This window comes from Schistocerca serialis, unplaced genomic scaffold, assembly GCF_023864345.2.
Source record: "Schistocerca serialis cubense isolate TAMUIC-IGC-003099 unplaced genomic scaffold, iqSchSeri2.2 HiC_scaffold_1451, whole genome shotgun sequence".
In the NCBI taxonomy this organism is placed as follows: domain Eukaryota; kingdom Metazoa; phylum Arthropoda; class Insecta; order Orthoptera; family Acrididae; genus Schistocerca; species Schistocerca serialis.
Genome location: NW_026047682.1, coordinates 1,939,956 through 1,962,021, shown reverse-complemented (window position 1 = coordinate 1,962,021; position 22,066 = coordinate 1,939,956). Strand labels below are relative to the sequence as shown.

Sequence of the window (22,066 nt, the reverse complement as noted above, 5' to 3'; positions counted from 1 at the left end):
CTTTGCTGTCCTCACAAGTTGTGCTGGCCTCTCAAGTTGAGCTGTCCTCTCAAGTTGAGTTGTCCTCTCAAGTTGAGCTGTCCTCTCAAGTTGAGCTGTCCTCTCAAGTTGAGCTGTCCTCTCAAGTTGAGCTGTTCTCGCAAGCTGTGCTGTGCTCGCAAGCCGTGCTGTCCTCGCAAGCTGTGCTGTCCTCGCAAGCTGTGCTGTCCTCGCAAGCTGTGCTGTCCTCGCAAACCATGCTGTCCTCGCTAGCTGTGCTGTCCTCGCAAGCCATGATGTCCTTGCAAGCCATACTGTCCTCGGAAGCCATGCTGTCCTCGCAAGCTTTGCTGTCCTCACAAGTTGTGCTGGCCTCTCAAGTTGAGCTGTCCTCTCAAGTTGAGTTGTCCTCTCAACTTGAGCTGTCCTCTCAAGTTGAGCTGTCCTCTCAAGTTGAGCTGTCCTCTCAAGTTGAGCTGTTCTCGCAAGCTGTGCTGTGCTCGCAAGCCGTGCTGTCCTCGCAAGCTGTGCTGTCCTCGCTAGCTGTGCTGTCCTCGCAAGCTGTGCTGTCCTCGCAAGCTGTGCTGTCCTCAAAAGCTGTGCTGTCCTCGCAAGCTGTGCTGTCCTCGCAAGCTGTGCTGTCCTCGCAAGCTGTGCTGTCTTCGCAAGCTGTGCTGTCCTCGCAAGCTGTGCTGTCCACCCAAGTTGTGCTGTCATCTCAAGTTGTGCTGTCATCTCGAGTTGTGCTGTCCTCTAAAGTTGAGCTGTCCTCTCAAGTTGAAATGTCCTCTCAAGTTGAGCTGTCCTCTCAAGTTGAGCTGTTCTGTCAAGTTGAGCTGTCCTCTCAAGTTGAGCTGTCCTCTCAAGTTGAACTGTCCTCTCAAGTTGAGCTGTCCTCTCAAGTTGAGCTCTCCTCTCATGTTGAGCTCTCCTCTCAAGTTGAGGTGTACTCTCAAGTTGAGCTGTCCTCTCAAGTTTAGCTGTCCTCTCAAGTTGAGCTGTCCTCTCAAGTTGAGCTGTCCTCTCAAGTTGAGCTCTCCTCTCATGTTGAGCTCTCCTCTCAAGTTGAGCTGTTCTGTCAAGTTGAGCTGTCCTCTCAAGTTGAGCTGTCCTCTCAAGTTGAACTGTCCTCTCAAGTTGAGCTGTCCTCTCACGTTGAGCTCTCCTCTCATGTTGAGCTCTCCTCTCAAGTTGAGGTGTACTCTCAAGTTGAGCTGTCCTCTCAAGTTTAGCTGTCCTCTCAAGTTGAGCTGTCCTCTCAAGTTGAGCTGTCCTCGCAAGGTGTGCTGTTCTCGCAAGCTGTGCTGTCCTCGCAAGTTGTGCTGTCCTCGCAAGCTGTGCTGTCCTCGCAAGCTGTGCTGTCCTCGCAAGCTGTGCTGTCCTCGCAAGCTGTGCTGTCCTTGCAAGCCGTGCTGTCCTCGCAGGCAGTGCTGTCCTCGCAAGGCTTGCTGTCCTCGCAAGCTGTGCTGTCCTCGCTAGCTGTGCTGTCCTCGCAAGCTGTGCTGTCCTCGCAAGCTGTGCTGTCCCTGCAAGCCATGCTGTCCTCGCAGGCCGTGCTGTCCTCGCAGGCCGTGCTGTCCTCGCAAGCATTGCTGTCCTCGCAAGCTGTGCTGCCCTTGCTAGCGGTGCTGTCCTCGCAAGCTGTGCTGTCCTCGCAAGCTGTGCTGTCCTCGCAAGCTGTGCTGTCCTCGCAAGCTGTGCTGTCCTCGGAAGCTGTGTTGTCCTCGGAAGCTGTGCTGTCCTCGGAAGCTGTCCTTTCCACGGAAGCTGTGCTGTCCTCGCAACCCGTGCTGTCCTCGCAACCTGTGCTGTCCTCGCAAGCCATGCTGTCCTCGCAACCCGTGCTGTCCTCGCAAGGCGTGCTGTCCTCGCAAGCCGTGCTGTCCTGGCAAGCTGTGCTGTCCTCGCAAACCGTGCTGTCCTCGCAAGCCGTGCTGTCCTCGCAAGCTGTGCTGTTTTTGCAAGCCGTGCTGTCCTCGCAAGCCGTGCTGTCCTCGTAATTTTAGCGGTCCTCGCAAGCTGTGCTGTCCTCCCAAGCTGTGCTGTCCGCGAAAGTTGTGCTGTCGTCTCTAGTTGAGCTGTCCTCTCAAGTTGAGCTGTCCTCTTAAGTTGAGCTGTCCTCTCAAGTTGAGCTGTCCTCTCTAGTTGATCTGTCCTCTCTAGTTGAACTGTCCTCTTTAGTTGAGCTGTCCTCTCTAGTTGAGCTGTCATCTCTAGTTGAGCTGTCCTCTCTAGTTGAGCTGTCCTCTCAAGTTCAGCTTTCAACTCAAATAGAGCTCTCCTCTCAAGTTGAGCTCTCCTCTCAAGTTGAGCTCTCCTCACAAGTTTAGCGGTCATCTCAAGGTGAGCTGTCCTCTCAAGTTGAGCCGTCCTCACAAGCTGTGCTGTCCTGGCAAGCTGTGCTGTCCTCGCAAGCTGTGCTGTCCTCGCAAGTTGTGCTGTCCTCGCAAGCTGTGCTGTCCTCGCAAGCTGTGCTGTCCTCGCAAGCTTTGCTGTCCTCCCAAGCTGTGCTGTCTTCCCAAGCTGTGCTGTCCCCACAAGCTGTGCTGTCTCCACAAACTTTGCTGTCTCCGCAAGCTGTGCTGTCCTCGCAAGCTTTGCTGTCCTCCCAAGCTGTGCTGTCGTCCCAAGCTGTGCTGTCCCCACAAGCTGTGCTGTCTCCACAAACTGTGCTGTCTCCGCAAGCTGTGCTGTCTTCGCAAGCTTTGCTGTCCTCGCAAGGTGTGCTCTCCTCACAAGCTGTGTTGTCCTTGCAAGCTGTGCTGTCCTCGCAAGCTGTGTTGTCCTTGCAAATTGTGCCGTCCTCGCAAGCTGTGCTGTCCTCACAAGCTGTGCTGTCCTCGCAAGCTGTGCTGTCCTCGCAAGCTGTGCTGTCCTCGCAAGCTGTGCTGTCCTCGCAAGCTGTGCTGTCCTCGCAAGCGGATCTGTCCTCGCAAGCCGTGCTGTCCTCGCAAGCTGTGCTGTCCTCGCAAGCTGTGCTGTCCTCGCAAGCTGTGCTGTCCACTCAAGTTGTGCTGTCCTCTCAAGTTGAACTGTCCTCTCAATTTGAGCTGTCCCTCAAGTTGAGCTGTCCTCTCAAGTTGAGCTGTAATCTCAAGTTGAGCTGCCCTCCCAAGTTGAGCTGTACTCTCTAGTTCAGCTGTCCTCTCAAGTTGAGCTGTCCTCTCAAGTTGAGCTGTCCTCTCAAGTTGAGCAGTCCTCTCAAGTTGAGCTGTCCTCTCAAGTTGAGCTGTCCTCTCAAGTTGAGCTGTCCTCTCAAGTTGAGCTGTCGTCTCAAGTTGAGCTGTCCTCTCAATTTGAGCTGTCCTCTCAAGCTGAGCTGTCCTCTCAAGTTGAGCTGTCCTCTCAAGTTGAGCTGCCCTCTCAAGTTGAGCTGTCCTCTCAAGTTCAGCTGCCCTCTCAAGTTGAGCTGTCCTCTCAAGTTGAGCTGTCCTCACAAGCTGTGCTGTCCTCGCAAGCTTTGCTGTCCTCGCAAGCTGTGCTGTCCTCGCAAGCTGTGCTGTCCTCGCAAGCTGTGCTGTCCTCGCAAGCTGTGCTGTCCTCGCAAGCCGTGCTGTCCTCGCAAACCATGCTGTCCTCGCTAGCTGTGCTGTCCTCGCAAGCCATGATGTCCTTGCAAGCCATACTGTCCTCGGAAGCCATGCTGTCCTCGCAAGCTTTGCTGTCCTCACAAGTTGTGCTGGCCTCTCAAGTTGAGCTGTCCTCTCAAGTTGAGTTGTCCTCTCAAGTTGAGCTGTCCTCTCAAGTTGAGCTGTCCTCTCAAGTTGAGCTGTCCTCTCAAGTTGAGCTGTTCTCGCAAGCTGTGCTGTGCTCGCAAGCCGTGCTGTCCTCGCAAGCTGTGCTGTCCTCGCAAGCTGTGCTGTCCTCGCAAGCTGTGCTGTCCTCGCAAACCATGCTGTCCTCGCTAGCTGTGCTGTCCTCGCAAGCCATGATGTCCTTGCAAGCCATACTGTCCTCGGAAGCCATGCTGTCCTCGCAAGCTTTGCTGTCCTCACAAGTTGTGCTGGCCTCTCAAGTTGAGCTGTCCTCTCAAGTTGAGTTGTCCTCTCAACTTGAGCTGTCCTCTCAAGTTGAGCTGTCCTCTCAAGTTGAGCTGTCCTCTTAAGTTGAGCTGTCCTCTCTAGTTGAGCTATCCTCTCATGTTGAGCTGCCATCTCAAGTTGAGCTGCCCTCTCAAGTTGAGCTCTCCTTGCAAGCCGTGCTGTCCTCCCAAGCTGTGCTGTCCTCGCAAGCTGTGCTGTCCTCGCAAGCTGCGCTGTCCTCGCAAGCTGTGCTGTCCTCGCAAGCTGTGCTGTCCTCGCAAGCTGTGCTGTCCACTCAAGTTGTGCTGTCCTCTCAAGTTGAACTGTCCTCTCAATTTGAGCTGTCCCTCAAGTTGAGCTGTCCTCTCAAGTTGAGCTGTAATCTCAAGTTGAGCTGCCCTCTCAAGTTGAGCTGTACTCTCTAGTTCAGCTGTCCTCTCAAGTTGAGCTGTCCTCTCAAGTTGAGCTGTCCTCTCAAGTTGAGCAGTCCTCTCAAGTTGAGCTGTCCTCTCAAGTTGAGCTGTCCTCTCAAGTTGAGCTGTCCTCTCAAGTTGAGCTGTCGTCTCAAGTTGAGCTGTCCTCTCAATTTGAGCTGTCCTCTCAAGCTGAGCTGTCCTCTCAAGTTGAGCTGTCCTCTCAAGTTGAGCTGCCCTCTCAAGTTGAGCTGTCCTCTCAAGTTCAGCTGCCCTCTCAAGTTGAGCTGTCCTCTCAAGTTGAGCTGTCCTCACAAGCTGTGCTGTCCTCGCAAGCTTTGCTGTCCTCGCAAGCTGTGCTGTCCTCGCAAGCTGTGCTGTCCTCGCAAGCTGTGCTGTCCTCGCAAGCTGTGCTGTCCTCGCAAGCCGTGCTGTCCTCGCAAACCATGCTGTCCTCGCTAGCTGTGCTGTCCTCGCAAGCCATGATGTCCTTGCAAGCCATACTGTCCTCGGAAGCCATGCTGTCCTCGCAAGCTTTGCTGTCCTCACAAGTTGTGCTGGCCTCTCAAGTTGAGCTGTCCTCTCAAGTTGAGTTGTCCTCTCAAGTTGAGCTGTCCTCTCAAGTTGAGCTGTCCTCTCAAGTTGAGCTGTCCTCTCAAGTTGAGCTGTTCTCGCAAGCTGTGCTGTGCTCGCAAGCCGTGCTGTCCTCGCAAGCTGTGCTGTCCTCGCAAGCTGTGCTGTCCTCGCAAGCTGTGCTGTCCTCGCAAACCATGCTGTCCTCGCTAGCTGTGCTGTCCTCGCAAGCCATGATGTCCTTGCAAGCCATACTGTCCTCGGAAGCCATGCTGTCCTCGCAAGCTTTGCTGTCCTCACAAGTTGTGCTGGCCTCTCAAGTTGAGCTGTCCTCTCAAGTTGAGTTGTCCTCTCAACTTGAGCTGTCCTCTCAAGTTGAGCTGTCCTCTCAAGTTGAGCTGTCCTCTCAAGTTGAGCTGTTCTCGCAAGCTGTGCTGTGCTCGCAAGCCGTGCTGTCCTCGCAAGCTGTGCTGTCCTCGCTAGCTGTGCTGTCCTCGCAAGCTGTGCTGTCCTCGCAAGCTGTGCTGTCCTCAAAAGCTGTGCTGTCCTCGCAAGCTGTGCTGTCCTCGCAAGCTGTGCTGTCCTCGCAAGCTGTGCTGTCCTCGCAAGCTGTGCTGTCCTCGCAAGCTGTGCTGTCCTCGCAAGCTGTGCTGTCCACCCAAGTTGTGCTGTCATCTCAAGTTGTGCTGTCATCTCGAGTTGTGCTGTCCTCTAAAGTTGAGCTGTCCTCTCAAGTTGAAATGTCCTCTCAAGTTGAGCTGTCCTCTCAAGTTGAGCTGTTCTGTCAAGTTGAGCTGTCCTCTCAAGTTGAGCTGTCCTCTCAAGTTGAACTGTCCTCTCAAGTTGAGCTGTCCTCTCAAGTTGAGCTCTCCTCTCATGTTGAGCTCTCCTCTCAAGTTGAGGTGTACTCTCAAGTTGAGCTGTCCTCTCAAGTTTAGCTGTCCTCTCAAGTTGAGCTGTCCTCTCAAGTTGAGCTGTCCTCTCAAGTTGAGCTCTCCTCTCATGTTGAGCTCTCCTCTCAAGTTGAGCTGTTCTGTCAAGTTGAGCTGTCCTCTCAAGTTGAGCTGTCCTCTCAAGTTGAACTGTCCTCTCAAGTTGAGCTGTCCTCTCACGTTGAGCTCTCCTCTCATGTTGAGCTCTCCTCTCAAGTTGAGGTGTACTCTCAAGTTGAGCTGTCCTCTCAAGTTTAGCTGTCCTCTCAAGTTGAGCTGTCCTCTCAAGTTGAGCTGTCCTCGCAAGGTGTGCTGTTCTCGCAAGCTGTGCTGTCCTCGCAAGTTGTGCTGTCCTCGCAAGCTGTGCTGTCCTCGCAAGCTGTGCTGTCCTCGCAAGCTGTGCTGTCCTCGCAAGCTGTGCTGTCCTTGCAAGCCGTGCTGTCCTCGCAGGCAGTGCTGTCCTCGCAAGGCTTGCTGTCCTCGCAAGCTGTGCTGTCCTCGCTAGCTGTGCTGTCCTCGCAAGCTGTGCTGTCCTCGCAAGCTGTGCTGTCCCTGCAAGCCATGCTGTCCTCGCAGGCCGTGCTGTCCTCGCAGGCCGTGCTGTCCTCGCAAGCATTGCTGTCCTCGCAAGCTGTGCTGCCCTTGCTAGCGGTGCTGTCCTCGCAAGCTGTGCTGTCCTCGCAAGCTGTACTGTCCTCGCAAGCTGTGCTGTCCTCGCAAGCTGTGCTGTCCTCGGAAGCTGTGTTGTCCTCGGAAGCTGTGCTGTCCTCGGAAGCTGTCCTTTCCATGGAAGCTGTGCTGTCCTCGCAACCCGTGCTGTCCTCGCAACCTGTGCTGTCCTCGCAAGCCATGCTGTCCTCGCAACCCGTGCTGTCCTCGCAAGGCGTGCTGTCCTCGCAAGCCGTGCTGTCCTGGCAAGCTGTGCTGTCCTCGCAAACCGTGCTGTCCTCGCAAGCCGTGCTGTCCTCGCAAGCTGTGCTGTTTTTGCAAGCCGTGCTGTCCTCGCAAGCCGCGCTGTCCTCGTAATTTTAGCGGTCCTCGCAAGCTGTGCTGTCCTCCCAAGCTGTGCTGTCCGCGAAAGTTGTGCTGTCGTCTCTAGTTGAGCTGTCCTCTCAAGTTGAGCTGTCCTCTTAAGTTGAGCTGTCCTCTCAAGTTGAGCTGTCCTCTCTAGTTGATCTGTCCTCTCTAGTTGAACTGTCCTCTTTAGTTGAGCTGTCCTCTCTAGTTGAGCTGTCATCTCTAGTTGAGCTGTCCTCTCTCGTTGAGCTGTCCTCTCAAGTTCAGCTTTCAACTCAAATTGAGCTCTCCTCTCAAGTTGAGCTCTCCTCTCAAGTTGAGCTCTCCTCACAAGTTTAGCGGTCATCTCAAGGTGAGCTGTCCTCTCAAGTTGAGCCGTCCTCACAAGCTGTGCTGTCCTGGCAAGCTGTGCTGTCCTCGCAAGCTGTGCTGTCCTCGCAAGTTGTGCTGTCCTCGCAAGCTGTGCTGTCCTCGCAAGCTGTGCTGTCCTCGCAAGCTTTGCTGTCCTCCCAAGCTGTGCTGTCGTCCCAAGCTGTGCTGTCCCCACAAGCTGTGCTGTCTCCACAAACTGTGCTGTCTCCGCAAGCTGTGCTGTCCTCGCAAGCTTTGCTGTCCTCCCAAGCTGTGCTGTCGTCCCAAGCTGTGCTGTCCCCACAAGCTGTGCTGTCTCCACAAACTGTGCTGTCTCCGCAAGCTGTGCTGTCTTCGCAAGCTTTGCTGTCCTCGCAAGGTGTGCTCTCCTCACAAGCTGTGTTGTCCTTGCAAGCTGTGCTGTCCTCGCAAGCTGTGTTGTCCTTGCAAATTGTGCCGTCCTCGCAAGCTGTGCTGTCCTCACAAGCTGTGCTGTCCTCGCAAGCTGTGCTGTCCTCGCAAGCTGTGCTGTCCTCGCAAGCTGTGCTGTCCTCGCAAGCTGTGCTGTCCTCGCAAGCGGATCTGTCCTCGCAAGCCGTGCTGTCCTCGCAAGCTGTGCTGTCCTCGCAAGCTGTGCTGTCCTCGCAAGCTGTGCTGTCCACTCAAGTTGTGCTGTCCTCTCAAGTTGAACTGTCCTCTCAATTTGAGCTGTCCCTCAAGTTGAGCTGTCCTCTCAAGTTGAGCTGTAATCTCAAGTTGAGCTGCCCTCTCAAGTTGAGCTGTACTCTCTAGTTCAGCTGTCCTCTCAAGTTGAGCTGTCCTCTCAAGTTGAGCTGTCCTCTCAAGTTGAGCAGTCCTCTCAAGTTGAGCTGTCCTCTCAAGTTGAGCTGTCCTCTCAAGTTGAGCTGTCCTCTCAAGTTGAGCTGTCCTCTCAAGTTGAGCTGTCGTCTCAAGTTGAGCTGTCCTCTCAATTTGAGCTGTCCTCTCAAGCTGAGCTGTCCTCTCAAGTTGAGCTGTCCTCTCAAGTTGAGCTGCCCTCTCAAGTTGAGCTGTCCTCTCAAGTTCAGCTGCCCTCTCAAGTTGAGCTGTCCTCTCAAGTTGAGCTGTCCTCACAAGCTGTGCTGTCCTCGCAAGCTTTGCTGTCCTCGCAAGCTGTGCTGTCCTCGCAAGCTGTGCTGTCCTCGCAAGCTGTGCTGTCCTCGCAAGCTGTGCTGTCCTCGCAAGCCGTGCTGTCCTCGCAAACCATGCTGTCCTCGCTAGCTGTGCTGTCCTCGCAAGCCATGATGTCCTTGCAAGCCATACTGTCCTCGGAAGCCATGCTGTCCTCGCAAGCTTTGCTGTCCTCACAAGTTGTGCTGGCCTCTCAAGTTGAGCTGTCCTCTCAAGTTGAGTTGTCCTCTCAAGTTGAGCTGTCCTCTCAAGTTGAGCTGTCCTCTCAAGTTGAGCTGTCCTCTCAAGTTGAGCTGTTCTCGCAAGCTGTGCTGTGCTCGCAAGCCGTGCTGTCCTCGCAAGCTGTGCTGTCCTCGCAAGCTGTGCTGTCCTCGCAAGCTGTGCTGTCCTCGCAAGCGGATCTGTCCTCGCAAGCCGTGCCGTCCTCGCAAGCTGTGCTGTCCTCACAAGCTGTGCTGTCCTCGCAAGCTGTGCTGTCCTCGCAAGCTGTGCTGTCCTCGCAAGCTGTGCTGTCCTCGCAAGCTGTGCTGTCCTCGCAAGCGGATCTGTCCTCGCAAGCCGTGCTGTCCTCGCAAGCTGTGCTGTCCTCGCAAGCTGTGCTGTCCTCGCAAGCTGTGCTGTCCACTCAAGTTGTGCTGTCCTCTCAAGTTGAACTGTCCTCTCAATTTGAGCTGTCCCTCAAGTTGAGCTGTCCTCTCAAGTTGAGCTGTAATCTCAAGTTGAGCTGCCCTCTCAAGTTGAGCTGTACTCTCTAGTTCAGCTGTCCTCTCAAGTTGAGCTGTCCTCTCAAGTTGAGCTGTCCTCTCAAGTTGAGCAGTCCTCTCAAGTTGAGCTGTCCTCTCAAGTTGAGCTGTCCTCTCAAGTTGAGCTGTCCTCTCAAGTTGAGCTGTCGTCTCAAGTTGAGCTGTCCTCTCAATTTGAGCTGTCCTCTCAAGCTGAGCTGTCCTCTCAAGTTGAGCTGTCCTCTCAAGTTGAGCTGCCCTCTCAAGTTGAGCTGTCCTCTCAAGTTCAGCTGCCCTCTCAAGTTGAGCTGTCCTCTCAAGTTGAGCTGTCCTCACAAGCTGTGCTGTCCTCGCAAGCTTTGCTGTCCTCGCAAGCTGTGCTGTCCTCGCAAGCTGTGCTGTCCTCGCAAGCTGTGCTGTCCTCGCAAGCTGTGCTGTCCTCGCAAGCCGTGCTGTCCTCGCAAACCATGCTGTCCTCGCTAGCTGTGCTGTCCTCGCAAGCCATGATGTCCTTGCAAGCCATACTGTCCTCGGAAGCCATGCTGTCCTCGCAAGCTTTGCTGTCCTCACAAGTTGTGCTGGCCTCTCAAGTTGAGCTGTCCTCTCAAGTTGAGTTGTCCTCTCAAGTTGAGCTGTCCTCTCAAGTTGAGCTGTCCTCTCAAGTTGAGCTGTCCTCTCAAGTTGAGCTGTTCTCGCAAGCTGTGCTGTGCTCGCAAGCCGTGCTGTCCTCGCAAGCTGTGCTGTCCTCGCAAGCTGTGCTGTCCTCGCAAGCTGTGCTGTCCTCGCAAACCATGCTGTCCTCGCTAGCTGTGCTGTCCTCGCAAGCCATGATGTCCTTGCAAGCCATACTGTCCTCGGAAGCCATGCTGTCCTCGCAAGCATTGCTGTCCTCACAAGTTGTGCTGGCCTCTCAAGTTGAGCTGTCCTCTCAAGTTGAGTTGTCCTCTCAACTTGAGCTGTCCTCTCAAGTTGAGCTGTCCTCTCAAGTTGAGCTGTCCTCTCAAGTTGAGCTGTTCTCGCAAGCTGTGCTGTGCTCGCAAGCCGTGCTGTCCTCGCAAGCTGTGCTGTCCTCGCTAGCTGTGCTGTCCTCGCAAGCTGTGCTGTCCTCGCAAGCTGTGCTGTCCTCAAAAGCTGTGCTGTCCTCGCAAGCTGTGCTGTCCTCGCAAGCTGTGCTGTCCTCGCAAGCTGTGCTGTCCTCGCAAGCTGTGCTGTCCTCGCAAGCTGTGCTGTCCTCGCAAGCTGTGCTGTCCACCCAAGTTGTGCTGTCATCTCAAGTTGTGCTGTCATCTCGAGTTGTGCTGTCCTCTCAAGTTGAGCTGTCCTCTCAAGTTGAAATGTCCTCTCAAGTTGAGCTGTCCTCTCAAGTTGAGCTGTTCTGTCAAGTTGAGCTGTCCTCTCAAGTTGAGCTGTCCTCTCAAGTTGAACTGTCCTCTCAAGTTGAGCTGTCCTCTCAAGTTGAGCTCTCCTCTCATGTTGAGCTCTCCTCTCAAGTTGAGGTGTACTCTCAAGTTGAGCTGTCCTCTCAAGTTTAGCTGTCCTCTCAAGTTGAGCTGTCCTCTCAAGTTGAGCTGTCCTCTCAAGTTGAGCTCTCCTCTCATGTTGAGCTCTCCTCTCAAGTTGAGCTGTTCTGTCAAGTTGAGCTGTCCTCTCAAGTTGAGCTGTCCTCTCAAGTTGAACTGTCCTCTCAAGTTGAGCTGTCCTCTCACGTTGAGCTCTCCTCTCATGTTGAGCTCTCCTCTCAAGTTGAGGTGTACTCTCAAGTTGAGCTGTCCTCTCAAGTTTAGCTGTCCTCTCAAGTTGAGCTGTCCTCTCAAGTTGAGCTGTCCTCGCAAGGTGTGCTGTTCTCGCAAGCTGTGCTGTCCTCGCAAGTTGTGCTGTCCTCGCAAGCTGTGCTGTCCTCGCAAGCTGTGCTGTCCTCGCAAGCTGTGCTGTCCTCGCAAGCTGTGCTGTCCTTGCAAGCCGTGCTGTCCTCGCAGGCAGTGCTGTCCTCGCAAGGCTTGCTGTCCTCGCAAGCTGTGCTGTCCTCGCTAGCTGTGCTGTCCTCGCAAGCTGTGCTGTCCTCGCAAGCTGTGCTGTCCCTGCAAGCCATGCTGTCCTCGCAGGCCGTGCTGTCCTCGCAGGCCGTGCTGTCCTCGCAAGCATTGCTGTCCTCGCAAGCTGTGCTGCCCTTGCTAGCGGTGCTGTCCTCGCAAGCTGTGCTGTCCTCGCAAGCTGTGCTGTCCTCGCAAGCTGTGCTGTCCTCGCAAGCTGTGCTGTCCTCGGAAGCTGTGTTGTCCTCGGAAGCTGTGCTGTCCTCGGAAGCTGTCCTTTCCACGGAAGCTGTGCTGTCCTCGCAACCCGTGCTGTCCTCGCAACCTGTGCTGTCCTCGCAAGCCATGCTGTCCTCGCAACCCGTGCTGTCCTCGCAAGGCGTGCTGTCCTCGCAAGCCGTGCTGTCCTGGCAAGCTGTGCTGTCCTCGCAAACCGTGCTGTCCTCGCAAGCCGTGCTGTCCTCGCAAGCTGTGCTGTTTTTGCAAGCCGTGCTGTCCTCGCAAGCCGTGCTGTCCTCGTAATTTTAGCGGTCCTCGCAAGCTGTGCTGTCCTCCCAAGCTGTGCTGTCCGCGAAAGTTGTGCTGTCGTCTCTAGTTGAGCTGTCCTCTCAAGTTGAGCTGTCCTCTTAAGTTGAGCTGTCCTCTCAAGTTGAGCTGTCCTCTCTAGTTGATCTGTCCTCTCTAGTTGAACTGTCCTCTTTAGTTGAGCTGTCCTCTCTAGTTGAGCTGTCATCTCTAGTTGAGCTGTCCTCTCTAGTTGAGCTGTCCTCTCAAGTTCAGCTTTCAACTCAAATTGAGCTCTCCTCTCAAGTTGAGCTCTCCTCTCAAGTTGAGCTCTCCTCACAAGTTTAGCGGTCATCTCAAGGTGAGCTGTCCTCTCAAGTTGAGCCGTCCTCACAAGCTGTGCTGTCCTGGCAAGCTGTGCTGTCCTCGCAAGCTGTGCTGTCCTCGCAAGTTGTGCTGTCCTCGCAAGCTGTGCTGTCCTCGCAAGCTGTGCTGTCCTCGCAAGCTTTGCTGTCCTCCCAAGCTGTGCTGTCGTCCCAAGCTGTGCTGTCCCCACAAGCTGTGCTGTCTCCACAAACTGTGCTGTCTCCGCAAGCTGTGCTGTCCTCGCAAGCTTTGCTGTCCTCCCAAGCTGTGCTGTCGTCCCAAGCTGTGCTGTCCCCACAAGCTGTGCTGTCTCCACAAACTGTGCTGTCTCCGCAAGCTGTGCTGTCTTCGCAAGCTTTGCTGTCCTCGCAAGGTGTGCTCTCCTCACAAGCTGTGTTGTCCTTGCAAGCTGTGCTGTCCTCGCAAGCTGTGTTGTCCTTGCAAATTGTGCCGTCCTCGCAAGCTGTGCTGTCCTCACAAGCTGTGCTGTCCTCGCAAGCTGTGCTGTCCTCGCAAGCTGTGCTGTCCTCGCAAGCTGTGCTGTCCTCGCAAGCTGTGCTGTCCTCGCAAGCGGATCTGTCCTCGCAAGCCGTGCTGTCCTCGCAAGCTGTGCTGTCCTCGCAAGCTGTGCTGTCCTCGCAAGCTGTGCTGTCCACTCAAGTTGTGCTGTCCTCTCAAGTTGAACTGTCCTCTCAATTTGAGCTGTCCCTCAAGTTGAGCTGTCCTCTCAAGTTGAGCTGTAATCTCAAGTTGAGCTGCCCTCTCAAGTTGAGCTGTACTCTCTAGTTCAGCTGTCCTCTCAAGTTGAGCTGTCCTCTCAAGTTGAGCTGTCCTCTCAAGTTGAGCAGTCCTCTCAAGTTGAGCTGTCCTCTCAAGTTGAGCTGTCCTCTCAAGTTGAGCTGTCCTCTCAAGTTGAGCTGTCGTCTCAAGTTGAGCTGTCCTCTCAATTTGAGCTGTCCTCTCAAGCTGAGCTGTCCTCTCAAGTTGAGCTGTCCTCTCAAGTTGAGCTGCCCTCTCAAGTTGAGCTGTCCTCTCAAGTTCAGCTGCCCTCTCAAGTTGAGCTGTCCTCTCAAGTTGAGCTGTCCTCACAAGCTGTGCTGTCCTCGCAAGCTTTGCTGTCCTCGCAAGCTGTGCTGTCCTCGCAAGCTGTGCTGTCCTCGCAAGCTGTGCTGTCGTCGCAAGCTGTGCTGTCCTCGCAAGCCGTGCTGTCCTCGCAAACCATGCTGTCCTCGCTAGCTGTGCTGTCCTCGCAAGCCATGATGTCCTTGCAAGCCATACTGTCCTCGGAAGCCATGCTGTCCTCGCAAGCTTTGCTGTCCTCACAAGTTGTGCTGGCCTCTCAAGTTGAGCTGTCCTCTCAAGTTGAGTTGTCCTCTCAAGTTGAGCTGTCCTCTCAAGTTGAGCTGTCCTCTCAAGTTGAGCTGTCCTCTCAAGTTGAGCTGTTCTCGCAAGCTGTGCTGTGCTCGCAAGCCGTGCTGTCCTCGCAAGCTGTGCTGTCCTCGCAAGCTGTGCTGTCCTCGCAAGCTGTGCTGTCCTCGCAAACCATGCTGTCCTCGCTAGCTGTGCTGTCCTCGCAAGCCATGATGTCCTTGCAAGCCATACTGTCCTCGGAAGCCATGCTGTCCTCGCAAGCTTTGCTGTCCTCACAAGTTGTGCTGGCCTCTCAAGTTGAGCTGTCCTCTCAAGTTGAGTTGTCCTCTCAACTTGAGCTGTCCTCTCAAGTTGAGCTGTCCTCTCAAGTTGAGCTGTCCTCTCAAGTTGAGCTGTTCTCGCAAGCTGTGCTGTGCTCGCAAGCCGTGCTGTCCTCGCAAGCTGTGCTGTCCTCGCTAGCTGTGCTGTCCTCGCAAGCTGTGCTGTCCTCGCAAGCTGTGCTGTCCTCAAAAGCTGTGCTGTCCTCGCAAGCTGTGCTGTCCTCGCAAGCTGTGCTGTCCTCGCAAGCTGTGCTGTCCTCGCAAGCTGTGCTGTCCTCGCAAGCTGTGCTGTCCTCGCAAGCTGTGCTGTCCACCCAAGTTGTGCTGTCATCTCAAGTTGTGCTGTCATCTCGAGTTGTGCTGTCCTCTAAAGTTGAGCTGTCCTCTCAAGTTGAAATGTCCTCTCAAGTTGAGCTGTCCTCTCAAGTTGAGCTGTTCTGTCAAGTTGAGCTGTCCTCTCAAGTTGAGCTGTCCTCTCAAGTTGAACTGTCCTCTCAAGTTGAGCTGTCCTCTCAAGTTGAGCTCTCCTCTCATGTTGAGCTCTCCTCTCAAGTTGAGGTGTACTCTCAAGTTGAGCTGTCCTCTCAAGTTTAGCTGTCCTCTCAAGTTGAGCTGTCCTCTCAAGTTGAGCTGTCCTCTCAAGTTGAGCTCTCCTCTCATGTTGAGCTCTCCTCTCAAGTTGAGCTGTTCTGTCAAGTTGAGCTGTCCTCTCAAGTTGAGCTGTCCTCTCAAGTTGAACTGTCCTCTCAAGTTGAGCTGTCCTCTCACGTTGAGCTCTCCTCTCATGTTGAGCTCTCCTCTCAAGTTGAGGTGTACTCTCAAGTTGAGCTGTCCTCTCAAGTTTAGCTGTCCTCTCAAGTTGAGCTGTCCTCTCAAGTTGAGCTGTCCTCGCAAGGTGTGCTGTTCTCGCAAGCTGTGCTGTCCTCGCAAGTTGTGCTGTCCTCGCAAGCTGTGCTGTCCTCGCAAGCTGTGCTGTCCTCGCAAGCTGTGCTGTCCTCGCAAGCTGTGCTGTCCTTGCAAGCCGTGCTGTCCTCGCAGGCAGTGCTGTCCTCGCAAGGCTTGCTGTCCTCGCAAGCTGTGCTGTCCTCGCTAGCTGTGCTGTCCTCGCAAGCTGTGCTGTCCTCGCAAGCTGTGCTGTCCCTGCAAGCCATGCTGTCCTCGCAGGCCGTGCTGTCCTCGCAGGCCGTGCTGTCCTCGCAAGCATTGCTGTCCTCGCAAGCTGTGCTGCCCTTGCTAGCGGTGCTGTCCTCGCAAGCTGTGCTGTCCTCGCAAGCTGTGCTGTCCTCGCAAGCTGTGCTGTCCTCGCAAGCTGTGCTGTCCTCGGAAGCTGTGTTGTCCTCGGAAGCTGTGCTGTCCTCGGAAGCTGTCCTTTCCACGGAAGCTGTGCTGTCCTCGCAACCCGTGCTGTCCTCGCAACCTGTGCTGTCCTCGCAAGCCATGCTGTCCTCGCAACCCGTGCTGTCCTCGCAAGGCGTGCTGTCCTCGCAAGCCGTGCTGTCCTGGCAAGCTGTGCTGTCCTCGCAAACCGTGCTGTCCTCGCAAGCCGTGCTGTCCTCGCAAGCTGTGCTGTTTTTGCAAGCCGTGCTGTCCTCGCAAGCCGTGCTGTCCTCGTAATTTTAGCGGTCCTCGCAAGCTGTGCTGTCCTCCCAAGCTGTGCTGTCCGCGAAAGTTGTGCTGTCGTCTCTAGTTGAGCTGTCCTCTCAAGTTGAGCTGTCCTCTTAAGTTGAGCTGTCCTCTCAAGTTGAGCTGTCCTCTCTAGTTGATCTGTCCTCTCTAGTTGAACTGTCCTCTTTAGTTGAGCTGTCCTCTCTAGTTGAGCTGTCATCTCTAGTTGAGCTGTCCTCTCTAGTTGAGCTGTCCTCTCAAGTTCAGCTTTCAACTCAAATTGAGCTCTCCTCTCAAGTTGAGCTCTCCTCTCAAGTTGAGCTCTCCTCACAAGTTTAGCGGTCATCTCAAGGTGAGCTGTCCTCTCAAGTTGAGCCGTCCTCACAAGCTGTGCTGTCCTGGCAAGCTGTGCTGTCCTCGCAAGCTGTGCTGTCCTCGCAAGTTGTGCTGTCCTCGCAAGCTGTGCTGTCCTCGCAAGCTGTGCTGTCCTCGCAAGCTTTGCTGTCCTCCCAAGCTGTGCTGTCGTCCCAAGCTGTGCTGTCCCCACAAGCTGTGCTGTCTCCACAAACTGTGCTGTCTCCGCAAGCTGTGCTGTCCTCGCAAGCTTTGCTGTTCTCCCAAGCTGTGCTGTCGTCCCAAGCTGTGCTGTCCCCACAAGCTGTGCTGTCTCCACAAACTGTGCTGTCTCCGCAAGCTGTGCTGTCTTCGCAAGCTTTGCTGTCCTCGCAAGGTGTGCTCTCCTCACAAGCTGTGTTGTCCTTGCAAGCTGTGCTGTCCTCGCAAGCTGTGTTGTCCTTGCAAATTGTGCCGTCCTCGCAAGCTGTGCTGTCCTCACAAGCTGTGCTGTCCTCGCAAGCTGTGCTGTCCTCGCAAGCTGTGCTGTCCTCGCAAGCTGTGCTGTCCTCGCAAGCTGTGCTGTCCTCGCAAGCGGATCTGTCCTCGCAAGCCGTGCTGTCCTCGCAAGCTGTGCTGTCCTCGCAAGCTGTGCTGTCCTCGCAAGCTGTGCTGTCCACTCAAGTTGTGCTGTCCTCTCAAGTTGAACTGTCCTCTCAATTTGAGCTGTCCCTCAAGTTGAGCTGTCCTCTCAAGTTGAGCTGTAATCTCAAGTTGAGCTGCCCTCTCAAGTTGAGCTGTACTCTCTAGTTCAGCTGTCCTCTCAAGTTGAGCTGTCCTCTCAAGTTGAGCTGTCCTCTCAAGTTGAGCAGTCCTCTCAAGTTGAGCTGTCCTCTCAAGTTGAGCTGTCCTCTCAAGTTGAGCTGTCCTCTCAAGTTGAGCTGTCGTCTCAAGTTGAGCTGTCCTCTCAATTTGAGCTGTCCTCTCAAGCTGAGCTGTCCTCTCAAGTTGAGCTGTCCTCTCAAGTTGAGCTGCCCTCTCAAGTTGAGCTGTCCTCTCAAGTTCAGCTGCCCTCTCAAGTTGAGCTGTCCTCTCAAGTTGAGCTGTCCTCACAAGCTGTGCTGTCCTCGCAAGCTTTGCTGTCCTCGCAAGCTGTGCTGTCCTCGCAAGCTGTGCTGTCCTCGCAAGCTGTGCTGTCCTCGCAAGCTGTGCTGTCCTCGCAAGCCGTGCTGTCCTCGCAAACCATGCTGTCCTCGCTAGCTGTGCTGTCCTCGCAAGCCATGATGTCCTTGCAAGCCATACTGTCCTCGGAAGCCATGCTGTCCTCGCAAGCTTTGCTGTCCTCACAAGTTGTGCTGGCCTCTCAAGTTGAGCTGTCCTCTCAAGTTGAGTTGTCCTCTCAAGTTGAGCTGTCCTCTCAAGTTGAGCTGTCCTCTCAAGTTGAGCTGTCCTCTCAAGTTGAGCTGTTCTCGCAAGCTGTGCTGTGCTCGCAAGCCGTGCTGTCCTCGCAAGCTGTGCTGTCCTCGCAAGCTGTGCTGTCCTCGCAAGCTGTGCTGTCCTCGCAAACCATGCTGTCCTCGCTAGCTGTGCTGTCCTCGCAAGCCATGATGTCCTTGCAAGCCATACTGTCCTCGGAAGCCATGCTGTCCTCGCAAGCTTTGCTGTCCTCACAAGTTGTGCTGGCCTCTCAAGTTGAGCTGTCCTCTCAAGTTGAGTTGTCCTCTCAACTTGAGCTGTCCTCTCAAGTTGAGCTGTCCTCTCAAGTTGAGCTGTCCTCTCAAGTTGAGCTGTTCTCGCAAGCTGTGCTGTGCTCGCAAGCCGTGCTGTCCTCGCAAGCTGTGCTGTCCTCGCTAGCTGTGCTGTCCTCGCAAGCTGTGCTGTCCTCGCAAGCTGTGCTGTCCTCAAAAGCTGTGCTGTCCTCGCAAGCTGTGCTGTCCTCGCAAGCTGTGCTGTCCTCGCAAGCTGTGCTGTCCTCGCAAGCTGTGCTGTCCTCGCAAGCTGTGCTGTCCTCGCAAGCTGTGCTGTCCACCCAAGTTGTGCTGTCATCTCAAGTTGTGCTGTCATCTCGAGTTGTGCTGTCCTCTAAAGTTGAGCTGTCCTCTCAAGTTGAAATGTCCTCTCAAGTTGAGCTGTCCTCTCAAGTTGAGCTGTTCTGTCAAGTTGAGCTGTCCTCTCAAGTTGAGCTGTCCTCTCAAGTTGAACTGTCCTCTCAAGTTGAGCTGTCCTCTCAAGTTGAGCTCTCCTCTCATGTTGAGCTCTCCTCTCAAGTTGAGGTGTACTCTCAAGTTGAGCTGTCCTCTCAAGTTTAGCTGTCCTCTCAAGTTGAGCTGTCCTCTCAAGTTGAGCTGTCCTCTCAAGTTGAGCTCTCCTCTCATGTTGAGCTCTCCTCTCAAGTTGAGCTGTTCTGTCAAGTTGAGCTGTCCTCTCAAGTTGAGCTGTCCTCTCAAGTTGAACTGTCCTCTCAAGTTGAGCTGTCCTCTCACGTTGAGCTCTCCTCTCATGTTGAGCTCTCCTCTCAAGTTGAGGTGTACTCTCAAGTTGAGCTGTCCTCTCAAGTTTAGCTGTCCTCTCAAGTTGAGCTGTCCTCTCAAGTTGAGCTGTCCTCGCAAGGTGTGCTGTTCTCGCAAGCTGTGCTGTCCTCGCAAGTTGTGCTGTCCTCGCAAGCTGTGCTGTCCTCGCAAGCTGTGCTGTCCTCGCAAGCTGTGCTGTCCTCGCAAGCTGTGCTGTCCTTGCAAGCCGTGCTGTCCTCGCAGGCAGTGCTGTCCTCGCAAGGCTTGCTGTCCTCGCAAGCTGTGCTGTCCTCGCTAGCTGTGCTGTCCTCGCAAGCTGTGCTGTCCTCGCAAGCTGTGCTGTCCCTGCAAGCCATGCTGTCCTCGCAGGCCGTGCTGTCCTCGCAGGCCGTGCTGTCCTCGCAAGCATTGCTGTCCTCGCAAGCTGTGCTGCCCTTGCTAGCGGTGCTGTCCTCGCAAGCTGTGCTGTCCTCGCAAGCTGTGCTGTCCTCGCAAGCTGTGCTGTCCTCGCAAGCTGTGCTGTCCTCGGAAGCTGTGTTGTCCTCGGAAGCTGTGCTGTCCTCGGAAGCTGTCCTTTCCACGGAAGCTGTGCTGTCCTCGCAACCCGTGCTGTCCTCGCAACCTGTGCTGTCCTCGCAAGCCATGCTGTCCTCGCAACCCATGCTGTCCTCGCAAGGCGTGCTGTCCTCGCAAGCCGTGCTGTCCTGGCAAGCTGTGCTGTCCTCGCAAACCGTGCTGTCCTCGCAAGCCGTGCTGTCCTCGCAAGCTGTGCTGTTTTTGCAAGCCGTGCTGTCCTCGCAAGCCGTGCTGTCCTCGTAATTTTAGCGGTCCTCGCAAGCTGTGCTGTCCTCCCAAGCTGTGCTGTCCGCGAAAGTTGTGCTGTCGTCTCTAGTTGAGCTGTCCTCTCAAGTTGAGCTGTCCTCTTAAGTTGAGCTGTCCTCTCAAGTTGAGCTGTCCTCTCTAGTTGATCTGTCCTCTCTAGTTGAACTGTCCTCTTTAGTTGAGCTGTCCTCTCTAGTTGAGCTGTCATCTCTAGTTGAGCTGTCCTCTCTAGTTGAGCTGTCCTCTCAAGTTCAGCTTTCAACTCAAATTGAGCTCTCCTCTCAAGTTGAGCTCTCCTCTCAAGTTGAGCTCTCCTCACAAGTTTAGCGGTCATCTCAAGGTGAGCTGTCCTCTCAAGTTGAGCCGTCCTCACAAGCTGTGCTGTCCTGGCAAGCTGTGCTGTCCTCGCAAGCTGTGCTGTCCTCGCAAGTTGTGCTGTCCTCGCAAGCTGTGCTGTCCTCGCAAGCTGTGCTGTCCTCGCAAGCTTTGCTGTCCTCCCAAGCTGTGCTGTCGTCCCAAGCTGTGCTGTCCCCACAAGCTGTGCTGTCTCCACAAACTGTGCTGTCTCCGCAAGCTGTGCTGTCCTCGCAAGCTTTGCTGTCCTCCCAAGCTGTGCTGTCGTCCCAAGCTGTGCTGTCCCCACAAGCTGTGCTGTCTCCACAAACTGTGCTGTCTCCGCAAGCTGTGCTGTCTTCGCAAGCTTTGCTGTCCTCGCAAGGTGTGCTCTCCTCACAAGCTGTGTTGTCCTTGCAAGCTGTGCTGTCCTCGCAAGCTGTGTTGTCCTTGCAAATTGTGCCGTCCTCGCAAGCTGTGCTGTCCTCACAAGCTGTGCTGTCCTCGCAAGCTGTGCTGTCCTCGCAAGCTGTGCTGTCCTCGCAAGCTGTGCTGTCCTCGCAAGCTGTGCTGTCCTCGCAAGCGGATCTGTCCTCGCAAGCCGTGCTGTCCTCGCAAGCTGTGCTGTCCTCGCAAGCTGTGCTGTCCTCGCAAGCTGTGCTGTCCACTCAAGTTGTGCTGTCCTCTCAAGTTGAACTGTCCTCTCAATTTGAGCTGTCCCTCAAGTTGAGCTGTCCTCTCAAGTTGAGCTGTAATCTCAAGTTGAGCTGCCCTCTCAAGTTGAGCTGTACTCTCTAGTTCAGCTGTCCTCTCAAGTTGAGCTGTCCTCTCAAGTTGAGCTGTCCTCTCAAGTTGAGCAGTCCTCTCAAGTTGAGCTGTCCTCTCAAGTTGAGCTGTCCTCTCAAGTTGAGCTGTCCTCTCAAGTTGAGCTGTCGTCTCAAGTTGAGCTGTCCTCTCAATTTGAGCTGTCCTCTCAAGCTGAGCTGTCCTCTCAAGTTGAGCTGTCCTCTCAAGTTGAGCTGCCCTCTCAAGTTGAGCTGTCCTCTCAAGTTCAGCTGCCCTCTCAAGTTGAGCTGTCCTCTCAAGTTGAGCTGTCCTCACAAGCTGTGCTGTCCTCGCAAGCTTTGCTGTCCTCGCAAGCTGTGCTGTCCTCGCAAGCTGTGCTGTCCTCGCAAGCTGTGCTGTCCTCGCAAGCTGTGCTGTCCTCGCAAGCCGTGCTGTCCTCGCAAACCATGCTGTCCTCGCTAGCTGTGCTGTCCTCGCAAGCCATGATGTCCTTGCAAGCCATACTGTCCTCGGAAGCCATGCTGTCCTCGCAAGCTTTGCTGTCCTCACAAGTTGTGCTGGCCTCTCAAGTTGAGCTGTCCTCTCAAGTTGAGTTGTCCTCTCAAGTTGAGCTGTCCTCTCAAGTTGAGCTGTCCTCTCAAGTTGAGCTGTCCTCTCAAGTTGTGCTGTTCTCGCAAGCTGTGCTGTGCTCGCAAGCCGTGCTGTCCTCGCAAGCTGTGCTGTCCTCGCAAGCTGTGCTGTCCTCGCAAGCTGTGCTGTCCTCGCAAACCATGCTGTCCTCGCTAGCTGTGCTGTCCTCGCAAGCCATGATGTCCTTGCAAGCCATACTGTCCTCGGAAGCCATGCTGTCCTCGCAAGCTTTGCTGTCCTCACAAGTTGTGCTGGCCTCTCAAGTTGAGCTGTCCTCTCAAGTTGAGTTGTCCTCTCAACTTGAGCTGTCCTCTCAAGTTGAGCTGTCCTCTCAAGTTGAGCTGTCCTCTTAAGTTGAGCTGTCCTCTCTAGTTGAGCTATCCTCTCATGTTGAGCTGCCATCTCAAGTTGAGCTGCCCTCTCAAGTTGAGCTCTCCTTGCAAGCCGTGCTGTCCTCCCAAGCTGTGCTGTCCTCGCAAGCTGTGCTGTCCTCGCAAGCTGCGCTGTCCTCGCAAGCTGTGCTGTCCTCGCAAGCTGTGCTGTCCTCGCAAGCTGTGCTGTCCACTCAAGTTGTGCTGTCCTCTCAAGTTGAACTGTCCTCTCAATTTGAGCTGTCCCTCAAGTTGAGCTGTCCTCTCAAGTTGAGCTGTAATCTCAAGTTGAGCTGCCCTCTCAAGTTGAGCTGTACTCTCTAGTTCAGCTGTCCTCTCAAGTTGAGCTGTCCTCTCAAGTTGAGCTGTCCTCTCAAGTTGAGCAGTCCTCTCAAGTTGAGCTGTCCTCTCAAGTTGAGCTGTCCTCTCAAGTTGAGCTGTCCTCTCAAGTTGAGCTGTCCTCTCAAGTTGAGCTGCCCTCTCAAGTTGAGCTGTCCTCTCAAGTTCAGCTGCCCTCTCAAGTTGAGCTGTCCTCTCAAGTTGAGCTGTCCTCACAAGCTGTGCTGCCCTCGCAAGCTTTGCTGTCCTCGCAAGCTGTGCTGTCCTCGCAAGCTGTGCTGTCCTCGCAAGCTGTGCTGTCCTCGCAAGCTGTGCTGTCCTCGCAAGCCGTGCTGTCCTCGCAAACCATGCTGTCCTCGCTAGCTGTGCTGTCCTCGCAAGCCATGATGTCCTTGCAAGCCATACTGTCCTCGGAAGCCATGCTGTCCTCGCAAGCTTTGCTGTCCTCACAAGTTGTGCTGGCCTCTCAAGTTGAGCTGTCCTCTCAAGTTGAGTTGTCCTCTCAAGTTGAGCTGTCCTCTCAAGTTGAGCTGTCCTCTCAAGTTGAGCTGTCCTCTCAAGTTGAGC

General features: G+C 54.9%; 1 protein-coding gene across 1 annotated transcript; it reads right to left on the bottom strand.

The window, feature by feature from the left end:
• Positions 1 to 2,101: 2,101 nt before the first annotated feature.
• Positions 2,102 to 10,903, bottom strand: LOC126443326 (seminal vesicle major clotting proteins-like). The gene is made up of 3 exons (XM_050090919.1): positions 10,551 to 10,903; positions 5,896 to 6,130; positions 2,102 to 2,224 (listed from the first exon to the last, which is right to left on the bottom strand). The coding sequence occupies exons 1-3, from the start codon at positions 10,901 to 10,903 to the stop codon at positions 2,102 to 2,104; spliced, it is 711 nt and encodes a 236-aa protein (XP_049946876.1).
• Positions 10,904 to 22,066: the final 11,163 nt, after the last annotated feature.